The 18,991-nt window shown below is 39.3% G+C and overlaps 2 protein-coding genes across 2 annotated transcripts in view; one reads left to right on the forward strand and one right to left on the reverse strand.

Annotated features, from left to right (window-relative positions):
* Nucleotides 1-9,241: 9,241 nt before the first annotated feature.
* LOC105263008 (microsomal glutathione S-transferase 1-like) lies at nucleotides 9,242-9,946 on the reverse strand. The gene is made up of 2 exons (XM_011298957.1): nucleotides 9,713-9,946; nucleotides 9,242-9,649 (listed from the first exon to the last, which is right to left on the reverse strand). The coding sequence occupies exons 1-2, from the start codon at nucleotides 9,821-9,823 to the stop codon at nucleotides 9,317-9,319; spliced, it is 444 nt and encodes a 147-aa protein (XP_011297259.1). The 5' UTR covers nucleotides 9,824-9,946; the 3' UTR covers nucleotides 9,242-9,316.
* A 332-nt stretch (nucleotides 9,947-10,278) lies between these two features.
* Tpst (tyrosylprotein sulfotransferase) overlaps nucleotides 10,279-18,991 on the forward strand; it is a 39,138-nt gene continuing 30,425 nt past the window's right edge. The window contains exon 1 of the mRNA XM_011299044.1: nucleotides 10,279-10,615. The gene's annotated coding sequence lies outside the window, so the exon portion shown is untranslated. The remainder of the gene's footprint in view (nucleotides 10,616-18,991) is intronic.

Genomic DNA, 18,991 nt, shown 5'->3' on the forward strand with positions numbered 1-18,991 from the left:
CCCTCCCCCCTATCCCTCCATCCACCAGCGACAAGCTCCACTTTACGGCAAAACACAGTACGAAAAGTTTTAAGGGAAACTGAATGTGAATTTAGTTACTATTGTCTCGATGCCAAACGCTGACTATCTACCGCCGTGACATGAATTTTATTAAGATAAAAAAAAAAAAACCCTTTACCTGGGTAGTTTACCTCTCCCAAGGGTTTAATACCAATTGGTCACGTATTTTTTGACAAATTTTTTTTAAACTTTCCACCAATGAAAACTGAATAAAAATCCAACACGACAAGACCATTTGTTCATAAGCATGAATGCCCAAAAACTTTGAGGAATCCTATAAAACAAGGGACAACAAAGCCCAAGAGAGTGTAGTCCTTGAAAATGAGAAGTTGGAAGGTTAGTCAGAAGTGAATTAAAAGTTGCTTTCCGTTTTTGGCAGAAATGGGGTGGGGAGAGAGAGGAAGAGAGAGAGAGAGAGAGAAAGCGATGGATTGAGTCTTGTAGGCCTTTTCCACTTGTACCGTTGTGTTACATGGGATGGTGAGGCCTCGACGTCTCCATGGAAGGGCTGAGTTTCAAGGGCCTGAGTTGGCAATAGTGAAGAGCATCCACTCGTGGCGACACTCGTGAGCGGCCTCATTGTCTCTCAAGAGGCCTGGCTGCGCCTTCACTACCATCCCCACTTCTTCATCTTCCCTTTTTTCTTTTTTTTCTTTTTCTTCCTTTTCCAACTACCACCTCTCTCCACATTCAGAGATCTGTAGTTGCACGTCCAAGGGGTGACGATGGGGATGCAAAATCCACCATCCCCCGCCTACACTGTCCTCTCAACTTGAAACCTCACACCCGCATCCCCATTTTCCGAGCGCTCTACACTCTCTCCCTTCGGCTCTAATAAGCTTATGCAGCACTCTCGAATCTGTCGTGGTTTTCAACTCGTGGAGAAGCGAACTGGTGGTAAGATGGTAGTGGTACAGAGAGAAGAGAGAGGTTTGATACTTCTGTTATAACAGTTCTGCATCATCAGAAATTTATTCGATGGCTTTATTGAATTCCAAGGGAAGTGTCATCTGACGCGTTATTATTACCATTATTCGTCCTTTCGAATACTTTCAAATACTTCCATAAAACAGGGTGTTTCTATTTTCTCGAAATCGAGAAGAGTCGTGTCACACAGACCAAACTTTTACACGAGTGTTTTATGTGTCGTACAGACACGTTTCCACAGGAAACACTTTTTATTTCTTACTTATTTTAGTTTTTTTTTACCCAAGAAATACGAATTTGTGGCCAGGGTAACAAGGAATGAAAAAGCCAATGCCAGTGTTGGCGGGATACTGGCTCGACATTCTTGCTGAGTTGACGATAAACTTTCGAATAAAGTTAAATACAAACGGGAATGAAGACACATTACTTGTCATCGAATGGCGCCACTACATTCAACCAGATACACTATACAGTACTCAGACTGATCTTGCAAAACTACAGGCTCAATAACATTAATTTCTACTCCCTGAAATCACAATAATCACTTGATTTTTCATTACTCCATCGTGTTCGCGGTGAATTATTAAAAATAGTAGTAATAGATACGCCCAAGAATCCAGAGAATCCGAGAAATCGTACGGGTTATTTATCGAGACAGCCGATAGCGATGAGGATGGCAAATCGAGCGAACTTGCAACCGACCCAAGCTGTATTCAATTCCGGCTCATAATTGTTAAAGTGGAAAAGTTTCGAAGCGTCGGCTCCCAGTCTCTCCACCCTCTCCTCCTCACCCCCTTCACCCCTCCATCGTGACCCCTCACCATCTTTTTCTTCACCCCTGCCCCTTTTTCTCAACGTTGATTTCTCGTTTCTGGTTCGTATCGTTCTATGTACCACCGTATACCCAACATGTACACGATGGAGGTTTTTTTTTTTTAAGAAAATTTATATAGACTTCTTTTATGTATAAAAGTGCAGTTCGTTTCGTTGAGGCCATCTTTTTTTTTCCCCCCTCCCAAGTTCACGACTTCCGTCCAACGAATTGAAGCTACAGCCGTAACGCATCCGGCTTTCTATACCCATTTTCTGCAATAATCCAAGTTCAATTTCAAACGCGAGAGATGAAGGATATTTCTTGGATTTTTCCCCCTACAATTCTTTTTTCTCCCTTTGTGGCTTTTTATTCGAATTAAAGTGTAATGAGTTTCGGACTAGTTGAGACTACCGCAGTATTAGACATTATTTCAATGAGAATTCCCCGCGTATTCGAGCTTTAATAAACATTCATTATTTAATCGCTTGGAAGACACATCTTATCGTAACAAAGGGATACAAGACTCATTCGAGTCTCTTCAGATTAAAAATCCAAAAGATAAACATCCTAGTCCATACTTCTGAGAATTCTCGTCAATAAAAATATTCACCACTATTGAACATAACTACAAAGTGAGAAATATAAGATTTAATTTTTCCCTTGTATTATTTCAAGCAGAAATTCAGCAGTTATATATCCGTTATATATGCCTAGTGAGAATAATGAGCATATTCGTGCTTTAATAAACATTTATTATTTAAGCGCTTGGAAGACAGATCTTATCGTAACAAAGGGATACAAGACTCATTCGAGTCTCTTCAGATTAAAAAGCCAAAAGATAAATCCTAGTCCATACTTCTGAGAATTCTCGTCAATAAAAATATTCACCACTATTGAACATAACTACAGAGTGAGAAATATAAGATTTAATTTTTCCCTCGTATTATTTCAAACATAAATTCAGCAGTTATATATCCGTTACACAGAGAGAAATATTCAATAAAAATTACGTGTATTTTCCGTAAATCTGAAACGAAATCTGGTTGTCGGAAATTTAACGGAACTGTCACGTCATTTTTATTTAAAGTCACGGAATTTTTCTGCGGTATTCCGTAATTTTTATTTGAATTATCGGTGAAAAATTACGATACCGTAACTTAAATTTTTCAAATCGACTCCATAATCGGTAAGTGAACTGAAAATTCCGTAATTTTTACTAAATATTTCTCTCCGTGTATATATGCCTTGTGAGAATAATGAGCAAGCTATTGTGTGAAACATTGACTATTAAGAAATAGTGAATTTGTTAGAGCACAAGGAAGCAGAAATCCCAGGGGCCATCGACCGAATGGATGCTTTCTATCGACGTTCACTGTACCGGGTGATTGAAATCGACGCGTCTCAGGGATTTACGCCTCTCCCAACCATCGCCTCATCCTCATCCTCATCCTCATACCCTTCCACTCATTTCTCCATCCCTCTATTCCCTTCTCTACCTCTTTTTTACAACCCAACTCCTTGCTCCCAAGTTCACCTTATGTTTCACGTCCAAAACTTGTTCACGTATCGAACATTCAAAGTTTCGCCAATCCCCTCAATATCTCACAGACTACTTTAACCCAGAGTTTTCACTTTAATATTGTAATAAAGCCACTTTACACCAATCAAAATATTTGTCGCCGAATCACCCAGACTTGACAAGAAAATGAGAGAAAATATATCAACACATGTCCTCCTATTAATTAATCCAAGGATTAAATGCAATTAGCTGGATTTTAAAATCGATCTAACCATTTGGAATATTTTTTTTGGACAAGAAACGAAAAGTGTGAAGGTCGAGTGGCTGCACAAACAACAAGATGGCCGCGAACCGACGCCACCAGTCCGTTTCCGTAGAAAGGGTTGTTTTGTCAGTATTCCCCACACCAATATCGCCCTCACGTCAATTCTTTTCCAAAATGTGTCTGATACGTTTGATATATCGAAACGATCGACCTCTACTCGCTCCCTACTCTCCCCCTCCATCTCATGCAATCAACTTTTCATCCGAGAAATTTATTTTAGACAGAAGTGATACCCGATGACCAGTCGCTTTAAAATCTCCCAGAAATTTTTTCCCTCCCTACTTTTATCCCCATCATTACCCAAAGTGTCTATACGTGTCTTATCTACCTCCAACCCCCTCCAATTACCTCCAAAACTCAAATCAATCCTGTCGTCCAACGAGGTAAAAAAAAAATTCGCTTGTCCTCTCTCATTATCGAAAGAACCCCCAGCAGCCGTAATTATTCCACCCCAAAACCTAATTACCAAAGTCATCCTCGGAAAGAGAGTGTAACAGCAAAAAAAATTCATCAATGACAAGAAAATAACGAGAGATGTTTAATATCAAGAGCAAGACGTAACCACAAAGAAAGTAGTCATATAAATGGTAAGAATGAAAAGAGTAGGCAAAGGGGAAAAGGGAGAGAAGAAAATGTTGGCAGTGCAGCGATCGGCTTGCGTCTGTTGAACCGAGTGCTCCAGCCCCCCTGTACATCCTTTTATTTCGTCTTATTTCCGTGCCCTCCTTCATTCTTCCTTATTTCACCCTTCCTCATCTCTTTGGCTGTCGTTGGTCGCTTGTCTCGCAGATCGACAACCCTCAGACGGAGGAATGGAACCAACACTGGAGTAGGTTGTGAGAAGGGGCTGGATATACGGAGCGCACCGTCAGCAACAGCCTCCTTTCTCCTCCACCCCCCCCCCCCCTCCCCCTACCATCGCCCCTCTTCATCTTCTTCTTCCTTTTCTTACATCTCATGTATTTTTCCCTCCTTTTTTTCCTTAGTTTTTCACGAGTAATCAGCAAATCGGCGAGTCTGGCAGCTGCTTACGCCAGCCATGGCGAGTGGAGGGAGTGAGGTACAGAGTGGATAGGTAGGCTGATGATGAAGAAGGCTGGGGGTGTTGGAAAGACGTCGATATAACAACTCGATTACTTTAGGGAGAAGTGTCACTTAGCCCGAGGCGACTGCAAAGTGAATTTCGTTCTAGGCCTCTGGTCTTCGCGGAGAGAGAAAGAGCGAAGAAGATAGTGGAAGGTGTCCATTCTGATTTGAATGGCAGTATGACACTTGAGATACCCCTTGTTCGGCCATGTCATACTTGAGAAGAGAAATAGCTAAATATCTTTGAGATTTGATGCGATGAAATGCCCTAATGTATTCGAATAAAAATCAAAATCAACAATCTGTCCTACTGAAAATTACATATCCCTTTATTTTGCAGCTTCATTCATCTTCTTCAGATGAATCAGGGCCAAATAAATCAAGGACAGACGTTGGTGACAGTAATTATAGAACACCAAACGATAATCGCTGAGGACTGACATTCAGAAGCCAGAGGAGACTAGCAAAATTCAGAGAGAAATGGTGGCAGAGACTAAAGCACCACCAGTATAAAACCTGGGCTTTTGGCCACGTCCGTCGCTGCATGACAGATTATAACGAGTGACCCAATTAATGTATAACGCCGAGATGTATCGTTCAGTGCCAGTATAGACTCGAAAGTAACTTTTTGGATCAAAAATAGAATGAAATTTGAGTAATTGGTTATTAATCAACGACAAACCTTATCCCCCATTTTTTCCCCATTTCTCAATTATTCACGGTTAATCGATTATGTTTATTTATTTACTTTTTTTTTTCATGAAAAAGCAGCCCCAACGAAACTGTCAAGGCAATTTATCTCGAGATTATTCCGGAATTTTTCTCTACTTCCTCAATTAATCAATTTTTATTTCGTTACACTTGATATCCACATACTTTCAGTGTTTCTCCCATTGCATTCGTCACTGACTTGCATTTTTTCCCCTGTTATTCAGTGGAACGAAACTTTGGCGCCTTCCACTCGGATGAAAATCGACTGAATATATTCACATGTGTAACAAAAAGTTTTTCACAGGAGCTGCTTTTCCATCGGATGTTTTATTACAATCCGTGAAATTTTTCGGGTAAGAAACATGAATAATCGTCGGATAGATGCACTTCAAGTTGAGTATGTGATTGAAATGAATATTTTCGGCACTTGCATTATATTAATGCAATTCAACCCGTTGAGAATAAAGTGTTCTGAATATATCAAAAGTTAAACTATTTTGTATTTTTTAAAGAATCTCATATTTCCACATTTCCCATTGGATATTCCAGAAGCCGAGACCAAGAAAAAGATTAAAAATGAGTGAACAAGTTATACTAGATCCTTAATCGCCTGTCATAATCAGTACATACATTGCTCTTTCATATAATTGCCAACAATGTAAAAAGCCCCATGGGGTATTCCCATTTTGATCTGAAAATCTAATTGCCTCGATTCCCTGTCCTACGCAGTTGCAATTTATGTTTGTCTGGAAATTTCCTTGGGAAATGTGTAATCTTTGAATTTCTGTGTCCTTTATCTCTTGGATGAAACGAGATTTAATCGCCGGTCCACTTCCACTCTCCCCTTCCCATCCCCTTTCCTTTTCCACCTCCTCTTTTACCGTTCTGTGCGACAGATGTACGCTAATTTGAATCCTATCAGGGGGAGGAAATTTTCCCTAGCTCCCGGAGGGACAATGTTTAATGGAAAAACGATTGTTTCATTAAAACACAGATATTTTCTTTGATATTTTCGAGTTTCATATAGTTATGGTCACGTTTCATCGAGTTGGATAAAAATAGTAGAATAGTATGGTGGTGATTGTTTGTGAAAATCAATGGGAGCGTGTAGGAATAGTTTGTGGGGATTGTCGCATGCCTGGAATGGTAGCCGCGCTCGGGGGGATTCAAGAATTCCTTTTCTCCTATCCACACTTGTGTGCATCGTATTTAGGCAACGGAGAACTTGCACCAAGATTTCTCGCAATTGTACTGTTCCAAGCTCCTAGCAAGGGGTGGGCTCAAAATGGAATAGTGAAGAGGGTTGTGGTAGACGACGGGGGAGTTAAGAGGACATAACTCCACCATATTCGACAATTGAAAAAATCCTCCACCTCGCTAAACTATTCTCCTCAATTCCCTAATTCCTACTCTTCTCTCAATTTTTTTTTTATTCCCCTATCCACACTCCACTTGTGCTACACCACAATCCGCGTACTAGTCTTCAGATTATGGGACTTAACGCGCTACGCTAGCTCCATGAAGAGAGAAATAATAAAAAAAAATGGTAACACATTCGAATAACTTGCAAATCCTTATCTCCATATTTTGCCTCTTGACTCTATTGGAGTGAATTAATTCAGATATATGTCGAAAAGAATTATCGCCCTTGGGAAATTATAGAAAAGATATTGTCGCTCCACCTGTGTGTAAACCACGCAACTCTAGGGAATTCTCACCGGGGAAGTTGGAATTGAAAAAATTGTCTTCCGACTGAAGCACCAACGGCTGGTGATCATAATTGATAATTCGATATCAATTTTTTAAAAAATCAAAGAACAACCTAGGCAGTTCGTTGTCTTCTAGAACTGCAATTTTCCTTCACCAGAATCCAAGAAAAATGGAAATAAAATAATATTCACTCACCGATTGCTGGCACGACGGGTACCTCTGCAGCTCAGCATGTTGTCAGCTCCTTATCAGCTCCTGATGCTTCTCGATGTTCTTTCATTTGAAACCCTTGAAAAAAAAAAAACAATGAATTAAAAAAAAATTCAATAGCGATATGAAAGGGTAAACATCCCTTGGACACTTACCAACAGGTGGGAATCATGTAATTTCTGGTCACACTTCACAACACTTCACTACACTTCACTACACTCGCGAAAACCCGAAAATCACAATTAATACGCGTTCACCTCGTTACTGGTCTTTTCTACGCACGTTTAGTCACTTTATATTAGAATGAAAAATTAGTAAACACGACAAACGATTGAGGGTATCCAGTCTGTTTATCAACACGAGTTAACGAAGATAATCTCGAAAACACTGAGTCAAAACTTTTAGACAGATATTTAGATATTAGCCAAGGCCTTGAATACACCGTATAAATTTTTTTGAAATTTTTCCTTCGGCCCACACACTTTATTTAATTTTCAATTTATCAGAGAGTTTATAAATTTAATAAATTATACTGATTAATTGTTACTGTGTCCAGAATGGCATAGCAGTCGCCCTCTTACGTTGTCTGGAGGATATTGATTACTCACATAAAAATATTCTATGTTCAACAGCTGAACACGTTCAACACCGAAATAAAAATTTATCGGATTGAAATTCATTTTAAAACCTTGACGGTTACTCATTATTCAATGATTGTTCATTTGGTTGTAATTAATTTGTTAATTTTACCGTGAATTGAATGAAATAAATACGGAGCAAACAGGTCCGTGCACGTTTGTTGTTGAAATATTTATCGGATTGAAATTCATTTTAAAACCTTTACGGTTACTCATTATTCAATGATTGTTCGTTTGTTTGTAATTAATTTGCTAATGTTACCGTGAATTGAATGAAATAAATACGGAGCAAACAGGTCCGTGCACGTTTGTTGTTGAAATATTTATCGGATTGAAATTCATTTTAAAACCTTTACGGTTACTCATTATTCACTGATTGTTCGTTTGTTTGTAATGAATTTGTTAATGTTACCGTGAATTGAATGAAATAAATACGGAGCGAACAGGTCCGTGCACGTTTGTTGTTGTCCCTATGACTACTGCGCCGAGAAGTTGCGCGGTCGTGTCCCCGCAGGCTTTTGTCTTGGCCTTTTCTACTTTTCGGTATTTTCTCTTCTACCACTCGTTATTCATCCAAATAACCAGTGATTCCATTGAATAATCATTAATAACCATAATGGTTACTCGTTGATGATATTATTGTGAATTATTTAATTGTTTTTACCCTAATTTCACGCGAAAATTGGTAGAACGAACACGACAACACTCACCCGACGCCACGGGTCCCCCGCCATATTCGACAATGCGCAGAACGACTGCGCGCTCAACTACCATTGTCTCCAGATTTTTTGATAAATTAAATTTTGAATATTTCAACTTTGGAGCACACTAAATTAAATTACTAACGTGACATTGATTATTTTTTCGTCATGATCATTCACAAATTGTCGCCTCATTAAATTTTTTTAGCGATCGAAGAAGGGGAAAAATACTAGAACCCAAATTATCAGGCGGGAGATTTCGTTTACCCTTGTCTTTCACTAGAATAATTATCAATTTTATGATAAATACCTTCCTATCAACTCCAATTTTCGTTTTACTGACCCAATGAATAAATTCTTCTTTTTACCGGCTTTTTTTCTTCGAAATAAGTCGAAAAACCGTCAAACATCCCGGGGACTGACTAGAATTTGTACGCATGTGCGCAATAATGATGCGCGGGGACTCAGCAACATTATGATTATTATTATGTCATAAGTTTTCCCTTTTCAAACGGTGTGACAGTTAGAAAAACCTGAGAATAAATAACATTTTCTGATTTAATATTTCTCCTTCCCCATACATTCTACATCAACTACAATAAAACCATTCTCTCCTCACGTATAATAATAATAAAGAAATGTGTCGACAGATTGATAAACAGTGATACCAAATCCAAGCCCAAAAGCAAGGAATCTGGCAGGTTGAGGAATAACAATAACTGCATAAACAATGGAGTGTACAATCCGAGAAATAGCAAAGGTTTTGATCAAGAGAGCTGCTAGCCATGTGCTTGGAGAAGTCGTGAGCCAGAGAGCTGTTGATACCGCCCAAGGGAAAATATTCTCCAAATCATTGAGATGAGCCCTGCGAGCCCTTTCAACATCCGGATCATTCTCGCCTATCTTCGAGCCTTTAAGAAATATGGTGTCTTCTGGAGATATAAAGATCTAAAAACGGAGAATCCATTGAAAAGCCATGATGATATTCAAACAAAAGCAATTGACACTCACCCTTTTTCCCCAACGCCATCTCCCTATCACCACGACCATCCCCAGGACCTTCAGCACCAGTATTGACGACCAATACGCAAAAATACGGAAATTTTCGTCGTTGATACTCATATTTCTTGATTTAACAACAGCAGTACATCCAAATCTCACAGCAGACAGGACACTCCTTACGATCGACACAGATGACAAGCTGAATTCCACTAAATTGTAGGGAACCCATCGACGATGATACGTGGAATGTAAAGTTGTCTTCAATAAAAAGTGGCCATTCAGGATTCACCTGATGATGCAATATCCCATCAAGGCCAACGACTCGTAATTTTCTTCTACAAACAAGTATATTATTCAATCATTTCTACACTACCAACAGTTATTAATCGCCTGGTGCAAACAAAACCAATGGCCTTTCCCGTGGGAATTATTATTTGATAAAAAATTAATGGCTGAGTGAATTATGACTCTTTTGAATGAAAAGTGTGATTAATAAAAATTGGTTTGAAATGGAATTGATTGGTGATAAAGAAGCCGTGAAGGAGCAGCGCCATCTGCCTCTCTCAACCTAAAATGTGATGGATGCATAAGGAATCGTGCAGCTGCAGCGATAGTCGCAGCTGATCCGTCGAGCTGGAAAGGTTAAAGTACGACTCATCCTTTTGGACCTCTTTTTTTTCTCCAAGCTCTCTCATGGAGACGAGAGTGATAAAACAAAATAAAACCAAAACCGTTAATTCAACGGGCTCGTAAGATTCTAACCCCCAACGGCCTGAAGATTTTTATTTACAAGACGAGAATAATTTGTTTTAATTTCTTGTGCTCGTGAAAAAGTTTTTAAAAATTGTGCAAATACAAACAGTGAAAGGTGATACAAGCTGGTGGCATCTCGGCGACGTCTTGGAACGACAGGTGAGCATTTTCTTCTGTAATGCATGTAAACTTTCTGAGAGACTAGTTTTGTTATTATTTTTATTTTAACGTAAATTCGTTTGGTGTTATTGCGATAGTTATTGGGAGCAATGTCAATGTTTACACACGTGTGTTAGGAACAATCGATGACGATATCTAGCAGATAATATTGCCAGAGGTGACTGACACCTGATGCGTCAATGACCACGCGTGTCACTCTTGTAGTACTTGACCTTGGTTAATCTTTCTCGAGTGCAGTGCCTCGTTAATTCACATTTCAAGTCTTACGTCAAGTCTTTTCTCAAACGAGCAACTTTCGTTGAAAATTCCGCTTGTATTATTCAGCACTAAAATATCTTAACTTTCTCTAAGGGTAATAATCTTCAAATATTACCATTTTATCTCCGACTAATACTATACAGACATTCCTCTTCTATTTTCTTATATAAGATCGAAGCAATAATGAGAGTATGACTACTTGATGAATTTGTTATTAAAAAAATGACAGAATTGATGTTGATCGACATGATAGATGTCCAGTGTGACTACACATCTAGTCATATTTTTTTATTCTTCCTGGAAATGGAAAAAGTATGATATAACCTGGGGATAAATTCGCAGAGTTGAATTTTCATGTGGGGAAAGAATATCTTATGTGCTCGTATTTATAGGTATATGGGTATATTTCATGCTGAGTTCACTTACTATTCGCCCGGGAGCAACATCTTATTCAGTATCGAACTGAGTAAGTTACTCTTAAAAACGATAAGAAGATAGATCGGTTTGGCTCGATATTTTTTACACATCAATAAATTGAAATAGTAGATGAAAAAAAATTCTGAGAATATAGTGATGCTGCTGTTGGGGCGTAGCTTAACTGTTCATTCAGTCTATAATTATTCTGTGATCACTAAAATCTTCATCGAAGTGTATGTGAATGGTATCAATCATTGAGTGATCTCTCCTCATACTCACACTCCCCTGGACTTCCTGGATAGTTCCTTGATTAAGGATGAGATATCATTAGCAGAATACATGTAAAACGTTTTATCGGAGTATTCTGCCATAAGTTATTCAGTGGAGCATACGAAGCCAGTATCCTCAACTGGTAATTAGCCCCGTTATCGTTTTACACAAGTTACAAAAGACAATTGTGTCGTTCGTGCGTTCTAATTTCGAAATAATTTTTTCGCTCTACTTGTTCATGTGGAATAATGCAGAATTAGCAGTGCGCTTCTGGATGTAAAAACCTAATATTACAAATATTTAACGCATCATTGCAGAAAAAAAAATCAATGCTGATGAAGGAACTGGAGAGATATCTAATATCTAAGTAGGAGTTGATGATGTCTTCGTCTCTCTTCGTCTTTTAGGTGGTTATCAAATAAATGTCATGAGTTTTCGATGTGAGAGGTAAAACAATACTAGGGATTGTTGTAGCTAGTCAGTGACGTCAGGATGTTGAGCCATGAGGTAGGATTGTAGGAGGATTGAGGCAGGAGAACGCCTGGGCCACCCCTTTACCCTCGGAGCGAGAGGAGTGACCTCGTTATCGTGTCCGTTTGCCAACCGACTCTCGTCCACGTCTGAGATCGATTGCCTGACGATATCGTTCCACCCTCTCCACCACCCGCTTCATCCCCTTTGTCAACCTCACGTCCTCAGGAAACTGGTGTGTATCGAATTGGCTATAGGGGTTAAAGGCGAACACTTCAAACAGATCCCCTTGAGAAACTCGACTCTTATTTTTTCTTTTCATCATCAACTCGAGCGAAGAAAATGGTACGGTACGACTCAACGTCCAGAAACAAGTTATTACTACCCTTTGACAAAATACTCAACAACACAGGCAGTCTGGGCTGCTACAATTTGTGAAATTGATGGTTTCATAATTTTTAAGGCGCTATCATTCTCCAAGGAAGTGGAATGCGATGCTTTTATCAGTGCATTCAACAATGGAATGTGCAAATCCATTTGAGTCAAAGATTCAAGGTATTTGCGGTCCACCCTGAATATTTCATCATCTCCTACCTCTTTCTACACCCACTTCACCCGCTTCATTCTCAATCCACTACCAATTAACCTCGTTATCACGTTTCACGTGTCCACCGAGCATTCGGCTACCAAAACCGTAATCCAATGCTCGTTACGTGTTCCCGTAATCTAATGGAAGGATTTAGAAGGGGACAGGGGCCTTCGCCAAACTAATTGAATACCCATTGGGTTCTCGTTCGTACTGCCGAATATCCCCATTTCAAAATGGCTGGTCGGATGCGGACAACGGATGGAAAAGAAAGTAAAAAAATCTAACAAGACTTGAATAGAAAAAACATCCTAAAAAACTATATTCAACGAAGAAATTTTTCCAACGGCGAACAATTCGCTTTCAACCGGTGGAATGGCAATTTAAAATGGGATGCGTTCCGAGAGAAGATGGAATTTTACACTTTTGCAAAAGGCAATTTATTCTCTGGTGTTCGTGGTTAAGGGTTGCTCATGGTTTTCAACATATTGTTGGAAATATACGGCAAGAATATCAGTGAACAGTGTCGTTCACCATTTGACTGCCCCTGTACTACAATTTCACGGGATGGAGTCTAGCAAACCACCTCGTTCGTACAAAGTCGTCGAGGAACAATTTCGGTGCGGTCGACTTGCTTCTCCTTCTGGAAAGTGCTTCGGCTAACGAGTACACCAGATGGTGAAGCGAAAGGAGAACCTGGAGGAGAAATGTCCTCCACCATTTTCAAAAGTAAGACCACAAGGGGCCTGACCTGTCGTCGAGTGCCAGAGTGAGACGGGCTACTCAAGATTTACTTCCGGTCACCTCCAACGTTTCCTCCATCACTCTTGTTACATAGCCCTCTCCTAGAGTGTTATTGAAGTGACAGGGATTGATACACATTTTCAACTGTCCCATTTCCTTGACCATCGCTGTGCCTTGGATGGCAAAAAAAAATCTCAGTGCCTGGATCTCTTTCACCACCAGCATGGAAATTATTTCATTTTCATTGGCTGTGTGATCGATACAGATTCAATAAACTCGAGGTCATGTCAGTCGGCATCAGATTTCCACTTTCCTGGTTCGCTTGCTCTAGACACACATCTTTCTCTGACACATGCCACCCGCATTAAACCTGTTTGTGTATCATTTCTCTCTCTGGAATTCAATTTCATTTTCAAATATCAAGGTAGTGTGATTGCTAATTATACTCTATGTAATATCCCTCTTTTATCCAAAGCTCCATCGATTAATCCAGTGGCTGGTCTTTTTGTCTATCTCTACGAGAGTAATTTGCTCAATCTTTTACAACCGCATTATACATCAGATGAGAAGAGATTAAGGGAAGAACCCAGGGGTATACTAAAGTCGACGATCAAGTTCTTTTTTATCTAATGTTTCATTAGACATTCTAGAACGCCTCATGAATACCCATCATCATGAGCCTTTAAACTAGTGAATGGCCGTGACGTTAATTGAAATCCAATTAGGATCACTCCTCGTTGAGCACAGAGTGTGAACTTGTCCCAAAGTTTGACTCCCACCGTTTGGACATGACAAAAGCTTTTAGCACTAGATTATGCCCCTACCTCATCGTCCATTCGAGCGAATAGAATTTTCATTATTCGTGAATTATTTTATACGTCCTAAAGCAAAAACAAAATATTTGCCACAATCGTCATCCTCGATCGATCGATCGGTGCTATGGCGTTATTTTTACGATGACAACAGATAGCAATCTGGAAATTGCATTAAAACCACCATGGGCGTTCCTGAAATCCCAGTAGACTATGATTCGGTACGAGCATACACTTGCAACGAGGATTATGTTACGGCTGGTTGAATTCTCCGGTGCGAAACCCGGGAAAACGGAAGCTCCCCAGTAACAGTTGTAATATATGTCCGTACTCGATCTGCAGACCAACTGCCAAAGTGTCAAAACGCGTTGAACGTTTCAGTATCGCTCCAACGGGAATTTATACGACTAGAAGGTGCGGAGAGTGGGGCATTAATTTTACGGAGGATGAGATTGCCACCGTTGATGACAACGGCTGATGAATCACGTGATGATAAATCGCTTTTGGTTGCGCTTCCTCGAAATATGCTGAATTACTAGAAGGATTAAGACGAGATATTTAAGACGAAACAACACATTCATCACTAAAATTTCCCATGAATTTTGTTGAAATTCTCTTGGAAATAATACGAGCCAAAATATTTTTATTTATGGGAATTCTGAAAAGTATAGGCTATGATGTTTATTGTAGGAGACACAATATTTAACGATTATTTACTTATTTGATCCGATCTTCCATTTATTGTTAACAATTAAACTTTGGTTAAAGACTCGATATAATATAAGCCGGGTTGGTTGTGGTAAATTTAATGTTGCTTGCTCGAGAGTTCGTCTCCAAGTGTCCTCGGTCATCAAATCGTCCAGGGTGTCAGGTCTACCCATTATACAAGGCTCTTTGTCTGGGGTGGTCCACGTGTTGGGCTCTTTTGTAATAAACAGCCTAAATGTTTCCATTATTCCCTCTGATCAGTCACAACAGGTCTCTTGTTCGTTTTAACGTCGAAAATATTTCCAGCATTATTTCTCTTTTGGCATAAACAAACTGGAATAAATAAGATCTTAGATGACGACGTGACTTGAGGTCGAGGGTGCTGTATCCCTTTATCACAGAAGTTACTTCCTGTTAGGAATTAGTGACGCTACGATGTGTCTCCCGAGCGATTGAATAATGAAGTTTCTTCTCCGTGGTGGTTACATTTTATATTTGGTGGTTACGTTCTTCTAAATAATTCCCTTTCTATTTTTTTTTCTATTTTCAATAGCATCATTATGCTGACGAAACTGTGAGAATCTTTGGCTGAACGCCAGAGACATGCGTGTTTGAGTTGTAATTTGTACCTTAGAAATAGGTGTCTAAATGTCGAGAGGGATATGGCACAAACCCAGTCGGTTACCGACAAGCTGTTATTAGTTTCCACCTCGCAAGTTCATTAAACTGTAGGTAAAATGTGCTAATTAAGGTGTTAGCAATGGTACACGCGTGAACAAGTTTGCAAGATCATGGTACTACCATGAGATCTTGATCATGAGACAGCATCAGTTGCGGTGAAAATTATTGGCTTCTTCAAACTCTGATATCTCGTGTCTACGATTTTCACCGTTGTAATGAAAATTACACCGATTTCCTTGATGCTGGTAATTAATTGGCGAGGATAGTGGTAGAAATTTGCGGTTGGCGGAAGCGCCCCTGGTCGTCGACATAGCCACAGGAGAATAAGAAGTCACTGAATCGTGCACCACAAACTCAATCCCCTTTCTCCTCTGGCTTCTATAAGTCTTTGGGTAATTTCAGACCTCAGGGGAGCCAATTCATTCGGGATAATCATTGCTATTTCACGTTGGGATTCATCCGTACTCTGCACTAACTAGAACCCCCCCTAATACAATAATATACCTATGTATACTTACAAAAGATGAAAAGATACTCGAGAAGAGGAGGTTCTCGCTCCCGGGTATAACTCCTGGTACCACTGACTCAAGATAGATATTTCATCTCGAAATCCTCATTGTCTTCTACCTCGCATCACAAGTTTTAATTGTTATTATTTATTTCCCCAAGTTTGGGAAGTTCTTTGATGTAATCAATGATTCAACTGTTGCTTCATCGGAAATATTTTCTGTTGCCTTCGGGTGACGCCCCACATGTAGACAAGGTCGACAGGAGAGATCGATCCCAACATCCCATCGTGTCTCTGTAATTACGAATATTTTTTTATCAAGCGTTTCTTAATTAAGATTCTCTTCTACACTAATTTTCTCCTGAATTTTCCCTTTTGAAAGTCACTAACATTTTCAGAATCATGTCCTCTTAGAATATCAGATTAAATTCTGATTTATGATTACAAAAAGGAACTAATAATTATCATTTCCAATACCTCTCATAAAATTTATACTCATACAATTTTGTAAATCGAAATGAGTCCCTTTGAGAATGAAACAGTTATAGGAAACGTAATAAGTACAGTTGCTCCCACGAAGAAACCGAATGTGATGTCTTTGAAAGGTGAAAGTCTCTCAAGAGAGAGGGAGAAATGGAAATAATAGAAGAAAGACAAAGGATGCTGTCGAGGGAGGAAGAGATGCCGTGGGAATTGTGCTCTCATTGTGTATATCTCACAAATGATACGTCGTCTATCGTTACCCCTATCTATACATGCACCAGAGTGACTGGAAACCTGTTAAGGTCTACATAGGTACATCTGAGACCTCGTTGATGCAATATGTTCCTCCGAGGAATCCATTCAGCAGCAAACAAACTGCATTCACCTTTACTCGATTTAAACTTCAGACGTTTTATTATTTATCGCAAATACTCCATAAATCGAAATTATTGGAGGATCGTGTGACATCTAATTCCTGAGAGGTATCTCTTATCAGTCACTTGATATCATCCAACAGAACAAAGACTGCTATTAAATCGGAAGCAGTAATTAAGACAGATAATGAATTTGAATAGATGAGTGTCAGTGTAATTCGGAAAATTACGGTTCAGATTTCGTTTTTCTCATTTTCATCGAACCACTGTCTTTAAATTCTCATTAAAAACATAGGTTTCAGGTGGCATGTTTCAAATATGTTCTTCGCTATTCAATATTTCGGATGTGGTCAGCTGATATTCCACGAAATTCAATTAACCTCGGGCTGATTGCCACTTCAGAATAATGGGTTGTAAATAAATTTTTCTTTGGACGAGGGCAGCATGTGGTGATTAAAGGAACACGCATCTGCCACTTAATTCTCGGTGCTTTGAGAGGCAAACAGTGTACGTAATACCATGCCCGGCGTAAACGTAACTCACCTCTGCGTTATAATACAGGGCAGTGAGCGATAAGGAAATTTAATGATTGTAATGGATAGTGAGCAATAAGGCAGCTCGTCGCAGTTGTAACGAGGCCACAGCTGATACTCGCTCAAGTGACATGGAAATTTCAATGCATATCAAGTGTTTTCATCTTTAATTTCTCTTTCAATAGATAAAATAGTATGACGCACAATCATCATCGCCACAATATCCTCGTTATCCTCCACAAATGTGGATGACTGCATCCATCTTGTCTGCTACAAACCCATGTACATGTTCTCCCTATTTTTTATTTCCCTCCTCCTGAACATCAGTATGCACATCCGCCTATATCCATGCACATTTACTCTCCAACTCTACAATCTCTCGGTTTACGCCTCTGGGTCCTCTCCATCTCTTCCTCTTCCTCTTCCTCACCCTCTCCTCCATTCCCAGCTCTCATTTCAACTACTTGGCATGGGAATATTGGTGTAGGATCTGTAAAACGTGTCGCACTACATAATACGGATGAAAAAAAAAAAGTATATCATCATAATAGAAAAGAAATTAAACCGGAAAATAAGAGCACGAGGTGAGGAGAGTAAAATGAAACATTATGGGAGAAGTTTCACTGGCGCGTAATATTCTCAAGAGAAAGTAATTTCGAAACAATTTTCTTTGAAGAGATTTTGTTTTATTATTTACCTTTTTCGCGTGGAAAATATTGAAATTGGCGTTTCCTTTGTGCAACGTCACCCTGAGGAATATCAAAACATTTTCCATAGAATTTTTGTTAGACGACATCCGGTGAAAAGTTGGTCGGCAAATGTTTAAAATTAAAAAAAAAAATGTTTTACTTCCGCATTGTTGAGTCATTTGAGTTGTGGATCACACGGTGTTGAATAATAGAGACAAATGGCGTGTGAAAATAGCATGAACGCTAAATGTGGAAGGAGAGAATATCGTCTCGTGGAATTTTCAATTAGCCCGCGTCCACAAAACCAATTGCAATCAAAGAAATCCACGAAAATATTTCAATGGCGCGTGTAGTCCGGGGCAAATTAAGTTCCTCCCGAAATTCCAGAGAATTTTATTAGAAATGAGACCCTGGAAAATCATTTCCATCCCCATTTTCCCCAGTGTTTACGCGGATAGTTATACCCCGGCGAGGGTGACTCTATTATTCAATCAACTTGAATATTCGAATATCATTCGTCGATAGATAAATTTTGTGCATCGTGAGCTACGCTCTCGATTAATTCAATCAGTTAATTCGAATTTAGTGAATCGTGTGTGTGCAATTTTGTTATAAACTTGACATGAAAATGAATGACTAAAAATATAAGCCCGGCTGACGTTAATTCCATTCTGTTTTTCCCCTGGCCGAATTAATGATCATCCAATTAATTAATTATCAATTAGTCTGTAAAATTCACAGTAGACTGGTCGCTCTTATATTGCCCACCTTTTAAAGCGGATAAATGCTTTAGTGGAGTGGTGGGGTCACATTTTACATCA

This window comes from Fopius arisanus, unplaced genomic scaffold (genome assembly GCF_000806365.1).
Source record: "Fopius arisanus strain USDA-PBARC FA_bdor unplaced genomic scaffold, ASM80636v1 scaffold00012, whole genome shotgun sequence".
In the NCBI taxonomy this organism is placed as follows: Eukaryota; Metazoa; Arthropoda; class Insecta; order Hymenoptera; family Braconidae; genus Fopius; species Fopius arisanus.

Excerpts from the sequence above, each read along its gene's own strand:
- LOC105263008 (XM_011298957.1), bottom strand. The coding sequence starts at position 9,823 with ATGAGTATCAACGACGAAAATTTCCGTATTTTTGCGTATTGGTCGTCA. Across the intron at positions 9,650-9,712 it reads GATGGCGTTGGGGAAAAAGG|ATCTTTATATCTCCAGAAGA; the intron begins GTGAGTGTCAAT and ends CTCCGTTTTTAG.